We start from the raw sequence: 8685 nt of genomic DNA on the forward strand, positions 1-8685 counted from the left end.
CGACGCTAATCGCTAAGCAGCTAACCGGAAAATTTAGCTCGATAATCGCTAAACGCTAAAGCTAAACCCACATTAGCGGAACTTTCGCTAATCGCTAATCGCTAACTTTTTAATATGTAAATAGTCATATCGCTATATTTATTGCTCGTGTTTTGTAAGATTTGGACCACTTTGATTTTTTTGGTTAAACAAACGAAAACAATTACTTATCAAAGCTAAGTATTTACAATAGGAGGTTCGCGAAACGGTATTCATATTTGATTTTGTAAAAACAAGAATAACAAAAGTTATTTAGCTTACATTGAAAATAGATACTCTTAGGAATGTTTTCATAAAAATTCAATTATTATCTGAATCAAAAAAGGAGAACCAAAGTTGTCAGAATTTCAAGCGCATTGCAATTTACCAAAGTTCTTGGTGTGCCAAAAATTCAATCTAGACCTTGTGCTTGTTCTTCAAAATGCTCCTGTGGCTTGTACGATAACTGGAACTCCATTCTAGGGTAAAAAACTGACAAAAGTAACTGTTCGGGACAACACCGTTGGACCACCCGTAGGGTTTACCACAGGGATGATAGCGTCACGGGTTGGTAGCGAAGCGTCACGGGATCAAGGTTGGTAGCGAAGCGTCACGGGATCAGACAGATAGCAAGTGAGATGGCAATCAAAAACGTCAATTAGATAAAATTGCTTAATCACGAAGGAAGGTAATAGTTAGAGGTTAAAAGGTGAAAGTCAAATAAAGTTGAAAAAAAAGTTTTTCTACAAGTTCTTGGATTTCGGATCGGTGTTAGTTGCGAAAATTAAGTGGGACTTAATCAGGTATTAAAATTAAAACAAATTAAAATATAATACTGAAATAACGTTACATAAAACAGCACGACAGGACAAACCGAGTTAAAAACCTTGCGGGGGAGAATTTGAAGGATTGACGAGTAAAAGTAAGTCGATAGCTAAAACGTTAACCTAAAGAAAAATAAAACATTGAAATCTTAAAATTTAAAATATAGAAAATCTGGAGTTGATTTGAGACAGAGAGTCGGCTAGGGAAAGATAAGGTGAAGAAATCCGCAGGAGGAAGGAAGAAACTAAATGTGAGTTTGTAAAATATTTTTGTTTGTTAAGTTACTAAAATTATTAATAAAATTGTAGCTTTGATCTACTTAGAACTAAAAGTGGATTCACGGCTGGTTTCTTGTTCCAAACAAAATCAAAGATTTATCAGGAATAAGCTCAAAGGATGGCAACCGGTTCTCTAAAAGGTATGGACGAGGCTCCTGCCTATTGTTTGATGTGCAACGGTCCGGAAGAGGACGACTACCATATGGTAAGCTGTAATCATTGCAACTTATGGGCGCATTTTTCCTGCGCTGGTGTCGGTGAAGATATACGTGATGTAGATTGGTTCTGCCCCAAGTGTAAAAAGTCCGACAGCCAGCTGAAGGTTCCGAAAGGAAATAGGAAACCCGGTAAGAAGACTGGTAGTGCTCGTAGCGATGCGGAATCTGCTCGCAGTGCCAGTTCTATTCTAGACACTGAACTATTGCAACTCGAAGAAGAGCAGAGAGATAAAGAGCGAGCATGGGAGAAAGAGATGATACTTCGGGCGAAACGATTGGAGTTAGAGAGAGCCTGGAAGAGAAAACAGATACAACGCGAAAGAGAAATGCGTGAGCAGGAACTACAGCAAGAAAGAGAGTTGCAAGATCTTCAGCTGATGCAGGAGCGGGAATTAATGGACCGCCAGCTAGCAGCCGAAGAAGAGTTTCTGAGAAAGAGGGATCTATTACGGGAGCGTATGAATGCCAGCGCTGCACATCTACAACAGCTGATGAATGAAGGCGCAGCTGGTGGATCGAAAGCGGGATCCGATAAAGCTAATAGAGATAGAATAAGAAGTTGGGTAGATAGACAAGAAATAAATAAATATGAAGATTTAAATTCGATTCGCCAAGATGAAGAAAGGCGATCGACGGTGAGTTACAAGGATAGGCCAGATGATAAATTGGAACATGATTCACTTGAGAGTGGTTCTGAGCTGAGTGATCCGAGATCCCAGAGCAGAAGGCAAGACGGGCCGGGGCAGTCGAGAGTAACGAAAGATCAGTTAGCGGCACGGCAGGTGGTGTCGAAACATTTGCCAACATTTAGGGGGGAGCCTGAAGTTTGGCCCTTGTTCATTAGTAGTTTTGAACATACAACAAGAGCGTGCGGGTTTACAAATTTAGATAACCTTAAAAGGTTGCAGGACAGCCTGCAAGGGGATGCGTTAGAAGCGGTTAGAAGTAGATTAGTGCTCCCGGACTCGGTCCCAGATGTCGTAGAAGACCTTCGTAAACTTTTCGGAAGGCCGGAAAAGTTGCTGAGGGCATTGTTATTGAAAGTACGGAAAACACAAGCCCCTGACTCGGACAATTTGAAAACATTTATCCATTTTGGAATCAATATTAAGCAACTTTGCGATCATTTAGAAGCTGCTCAATTAACGGATCATTTAAACAACCCCATGTTAGTGCAGGAATTGGTAGAAAAACTACCGACTAACTACAAACTGGATTGGGTCCGGTATAAGCGGGGACGACACGGTACTCCGTTAAGGTTGTTCACCGACTTTATGACTGAAGTGGTATCGGATGTATCAGAGGTTTCCGACTGCATGGATTTACCACAAGCTCAACCAGTTAAACTCAGTAGGAGCGCGGGTGCAAAGAAAAATGAATTCGTGCATATGCATGGGGCGGCGCAGAAGGCACTGGCTCAACCACAAACGGATTGTGGTGGCAAGCCGTGTTGGATTTGCAAACGAACCGACCATAAACTCAGGTTTTGTGATGAATTCAAACGAATGAACCTGACAGACCGGATGAGGGCTGTAGAAAGGCTGAAGCTCTGCGTTCTCTGTTTAAATAATCATGGAACCAGTCGATGCAATTTTAAGCTACGCTGTACAGTCGGTGGGTGCAACGGTAATCACCACACGCTGCTGCATCGAAGGGAAGAATCGGTTCGACTAATGGAAGTCAACTGTAACGCACACGAAAATTTTCGTCGATCAGTGATTTTTCGGATGGTTCCTGTGACCCTCTACGCAGGAAATATAGTTGTCAAAACATTGGCTTTCTTGGATGAAGGATCCTCTAGTACGCTGATAGAACAATCAGTAGCCAATCAGTTGAAGGTAAGAGGTGCACCAGAACCATTGATCGTCACCTGGACGGGAGACATTAAGCGGTATGAGAACGATTCGCGCAGAATTACTTTAATGCTCTCTGCACAGGGATCGAGCGATAAGTTTGCTTTAGAAAATGTCCGCACAGTCTCCAAGCTGGTTTTGCCGAAACAGAGTCTCCGGTTTGCTGAAATAGCGACACGATTTCCGCATTTAGCAGGTTTGCCAGTAGCCGACCACGTAGGAGAAGAGCCAGCCATCTTAATAGGGCTGGATAATCTGCATTTGTTCGCGCCGCAGGAGTCAAGGATTGGTCAACCTGGTGAACCAATCGCAGTACGGTCTAGACTGGGATGGACGGTCTACGGGCCAGAAAAAAGGCAAAAGGAAAATGCGGCCACTTTCCTCAATTTACATGTCACAGAATCGGTTAGCAATCAGGAACTGCACGATATGATGCGAGCGCAATATGTCCTTGATGAGGCGGGAGTTGCAACCTTCGCTGTTCCAGAATCACTGGAAGACCAAAGAGCAAAAGCGATACAACTAAAAACTACAAAACAAGTGGGAGATCGTTTCGTAACGGGGTTACTTTGGCGAAAGGACGAACGACGGTTTCCAGACAGCTATCCAATGGCTGTGCGAAGGGCAAAGGCTCTTGAAAGAAGGTTGGAGCAAGATGAGGTGTTAAAAAACATCGTATGCAAGCAGATAGACGATTATCAGGCGAAAGGGTATGCCCACAAAGCCACAAAGGAAGAACTGTCCGGAACGCCATCGTCAGCAGTTTGGTATTTGCCACTAAATGTGGTAGTTAATCCGCGAAAACCGGGAAAGGTACGCCTAGTTTGGGATGCTGCAGCGTGCGTACGGGGAGTGTCATTGAATACACAGCTCCTCAAAGGGCCAGACATGCTTGTATCCCTCCCGAAAGTAATTTGCCGCTTTAGAGAGAAGCCGGTTGCGTTTGGAGGAGACATCGAGGAGATGTATCACCAGGTTCGCGTTAGAAATGAAGATAAATCTGCACAACGTTTTCTTTTTCGTTCGACAAGCGATGACGAGCTGCAAGTGTACGTGATGGACGTACTCACGTTCGGCGCAACGTGCTCCCCGAGCTCAGCGCAATACGTCAAAAATGTGAACGCAGGGCGGTTCGCAGAACAATTTCCGGAAGCAGCAGCAGCTATTGTCGATCGACATTATGTTGATGACTATTATGATAGTGCGGACACCGTAGCTGAAGCGATCGCTCGGGCTAAGGCGGTGAAATTTATTCATTCTGAGGGAGGATTCAACATTAGAAACTGGGTGTCGAATTCTAACACCATTTTGGAGGAAATGGGAGAGCGAAGTGAGAATGCAGCAGTGCATTTCAACAAAAATAAAAACACAGAGTTTGAGCGTGTTTTGGGAATAGTTTGGGAACCTCTTCAGGATCAATTTTTATTTTCCACCTCGTCGAGAGCAGAGTTTCGCAAGATCCTTCAAGATGAATTATGCCCGACAAAAAGAATGGTTCTTAGCTTTGTCATGTCGTTGTTTGATCCACTGGGTCTCTTGTCACCGTTTACAGTTCTTGGGCGGATGTTACTCCAAGATATATGGCGGATGGGCTGTGATTGGGATGAGAAGATAGATAGGGAATCTTTCAGAAAATGGATTAAATGGGCAAAGCTGCTGCCAGAAATTGAGACGTTCCGTATCTCCCGAAGTTACTTTGGAAACGCGCGGTCTGATGAGGTACATGATATCCAGCTCCACGTGTTCACGGATGCTAGCGAAACGGCTTATGGATGCGTGGCGTTTTTACGTGCGGTAGTTCGAGGCGAAATTATGTGCACACTAATAATGAGTAGAGCTAAAGTTGCACCTTTGAAGCTGGTATCTATTCCTCGATTGGAACTCCAGGCAGCAGTTCTGGGAGCACGTTTAACACGCACAGTACGCGAAAATCACAGTCTCACAATCGGCAAGCAATGTATTTGGACAGATGCGCAAACAGTTTTGTCCTGGATTCGATCCGATCAGCGGAACTATAAGCAATATGTCGGATTTCGGATTGGAGAAATACTCAGCTTAACCAAGCTGACCGATTGGTATTGGGTACCGACAAAGCTTAATATAGCGGATCAATTGACAAAGTTGGGAAATGAGTTGGATTTAAGCTCAAACAGCTCGTGGGTTCGAGGGCCCGCATTTTTGTATCAATCGGAAGAAAAGTGGCCACGAAAATGCATGCCACCAGCGAATACTACGGAGGAACTACGCGTTCATCTTTTGTTACATGACATATATTTGCCAGGCCAGATCATAGATCCTTTAAGATTCTCGAAATGGACCGTGCTGGTGAGAACCGTTGCTTCAGTGATTAGATTTGCGTCTAATTGTAGACGAAAGGTGAGAAAGCAGCCGATCGAAACTTTAAGAGCCACAGATCGTCAGAAGAAAATATTGGAACGGATGGCAAGCGTTTTGAGTGTACGTGTTCCTTTCCAGCAAGAAGAGTACAAGAGAGCTGAATCGCATTTGCTTAGAATGGCACAGGCGGACTCATACGGACCTGAATTAAAGGTGCTAATGCATAACAAAGACCGCCCAGTCACCGAGTGGCTTTTCCTGGAAAAATCGAGCTGTCTATATAAGTTATCGCCGTTTTTGGATGAAACCAATGTGGTCCGAATGGAGGGACGAACAGAACGAGCGGAATATCTACCATTTGATTTGCGGTTCCCAATCATTTTGCCGGCTGAAAATGCAGTAACGAAATTGCTGGCCCATCATTATCACTCAAAATTTGGCCATGGATACCGTGAAACGGTAAAAAATGAGTTGAAGCAAAAATATTTAATACCGAAGGTTGATGCATTGGTCCGAAGAGTGTCTTCGTCATGCATGTGGTGTAAAGTTCAGCGAAACAAACCACAATGTCCCAGAATGGCACCGCTACCGGTGCAGAGACTTACGCCGTATCTTCGGCCGTTTAGCCACGTCGGCGTCGACTATCTGGGTCCATTCGAGGTGACAGTAAATCGCCACGTGGAAAAAAGATGGATCGCGTTGTTCACTTGCCTAGTGATGCGGGCTGTACACGTGGAAGTCACGTATGGGCTGACGACCCAGTCTTGCTTGATGGCGATTAGGCGATTTATGGGTAGACGAGGTCCACCAACCGAGTTCTTTTCGGACAACGGGACAAATCTGCGAGGAGCTAGTAAGGAAGTGGTAAAGACCATTCATGATGTCGCAAAAGATTGCGCAGAGGAGCTAACGAACGCACAAACCAGATGGTCGTTCAATCCACCCGCGACCCCACATATGGGTGGTGTTTGGGAGCGGCTGGTGCGTTCGGTCAAGGAGGCGTTGACGGTACTTAACGAAAGGAAGCGGCTCACGGACGAAATTTTGCAGACCAGTATCGTTGAGGCAGAGGATATAATAAACTCCCGCCCGCTCACGTATGTGTCGCAACAATCTGGAGAAACGTATGCGTTGACACCGAATCATTTTTTGCGAGGGGTTTCACCCAACGAACCATGTAGCGTTCCCCCTTCCCCGCGTCCAGCAGAAGCTCTGCGCGACTCATATAAACGAACGCAACAAATAGCGGACAAAATGTGGACACGTTGGATAAAAGAATATATCCCATCAGTAAACCAGAGAACGAAATGGTTCGAAGAATCACGACCTCTCAAGGCAGGAGATTTGGTATATGTTACCGACGGAAACGCAAGGAAATCATGGGTTAGGGGGATTGTAGAGGAGCCAATTGTCTCGAGTGATGGAAGGATTCGACAAGCGTGGGTTCGCACCAAGACGGGATTGATAAAAAGAGGAACCACAACATTGGCGGTGTTGGAAATTAGTGACAGCAACACTGGGCCGGATATAGACCGGACCAGAGTTACGGGCCGGGGGATGTTCGGGACAACACCGTTGGACCACCCGTAGGGTTTACCACAGGGATGATAGCGTCACGGGTTGGTAGCGAAGCGTCACGGGATCAAGGTTGGTAGCGAAGCGTCACGGGATCAGACAGATAGCAAGTGAGATGGCAATCAAAAACGTCAATTAGATAAAATTGCTTAATCACGAAGGAAGGTAATAGTTAGAGGTTAAAAGGTGAAAGTCAAATAAAGTTGAAAAAAAAGTTTTTCTACAAGTTCTTGGATTTCGGATCGGTGTTAGTTGCGAAAATTAAGTGGGACTTAATCAGGTATTAAAATTAAAACAAATTAAAATATAATACTGAAATAACGTTACATAAAACAGCACGACAGGACAAACCGAGTTAAAAACCTTGCGGGGGAGAATTTGAAGGATTGACGAGTAAAAGTAAGTCGATAGCTAAAACGTTAACCTAAAGAAAAATAAAACATTGAAATCTTAAAATTTAAAATATAGAAAATCTGGAGTTGATTTGAGACAGAGAGTCGGCTAGGGAAAGATAAGGTGAAGAAATCCGCAGGAGGAAGGAAGAAACTAAATGTGAGTTTGTAAAATATTTTTGTTTGTTAAGTTACTAAAATTATTAATAAAATTGTAGCTTTGATCTACTTAGAACTAAAAGTGGATTCACGGCTGGTTTCTTGTTCCAAACAGTAACTTTCGCAGTAAAGTATGTTCATCTTTGGAATCAATTCACGTACGCCATCAGCAATTCACAGTTTTGCCTTTCTCCTAGACAGGTATAGTAATCACTTGCAAAACCGAAAGTATAAAAGTGCTTCAAAGGGCCGAATGGCATATATCACTGGACTCAGCTCGACGAGCTGAGCATTTTCTGTATGTATGTGTGTGTGTATGTGCAGATTTTTATTCTCACTCACTTTTCTCAGAGATGGCTGGTCCGATTTTCATGAAATTAATTGCAAATGAAAGGTCTTGTTGTCCCATAAGAATTTTATTGTAATCGGATTTTTAGTTTACAGGTTATGTATCAAAATGTAAAAATCATGAAACATCATTATCTCAAAAAATACACAACCGATTTGAACAAAATTGGTCTCAAAAGAATAGGCTACCTGAAAAACCCTTAAGTTTCGAATTTTATAAAGATTGAACTTGTGGTTCAAAAGTTAAGAAAAGAAACGTGTTCTGAAGACTGTTTAATCTCACTCATGTTTCTCTGAGATGGCTGGACTGATTTTCATAAAACTAGTTTCAAATGGAAGGTCTAGTTGCCCCATAAGACCCTATTGATTTGTTTTGCAATTGGACTATTACTTTGACTGTTATGTTTAAAAATGTGAAATCCAGCTATGAAAAGTAAAATATTTACAAGACTACTTAAAGTCACTCACTTTTCTCAGAGATGGCTGACCCGATTCCCACAAAATTAGTGTCAAATGAAAGGTCTAGCTGCCTCATAAAACCCTATTGAATTTTACTGTAATCAAACTGTAACTTCATCTGTAATGTACCGAAATGTGAAAATCACGAAACTTCATTATCTCAGAAACTACACAACCGATTTGATCAATACTATTATCTGATGAGCGGGATATTTGAGGGTTA

At 43.1% G+C, this 8685-nt stretch overlaps 1 protein-coding gene across 1 annotated transcript; it reads left to right on the forward strand.

Annotated features, from left to right (window-relative positions):
- Window positions 1-1239: 1239 nt before the first annotated feature.
- LOC129733299 (uncharacterized) lies at window positions 1240-6758 on the forward strand. Its single transcript, XM_055695069.1, has 2 exons — window positions 1240-6653; window positions 6734-6758. The coding sequence occupies exons 1-2, from the start codon at window positions 1240-1242 to the stop codon at window positions 6756-6758; spliced, it is 5439 nt and encodes a 1812-aa protein (XP_055551044.1).
- The last annotated feature ends 1927 nt before the right edge of the window (window positions 6759-8685 follow it).

This window comes from Wyeomyia smithii, chromosome 3 (assembly GCF_029784165.1).
Source record: "Wyeomyia smithii strain HCP4-BCI-WySm-NY-G18 chromosome 3, ASM2978416v1, whole genome shotgun sequence".
NCBI classification, from domain to species: Eukaryota; Metazoa; Arthropoda; class Insecta; order Diptera; family Culicidae; genus Wyeomyia; species Wyeomyia smithii.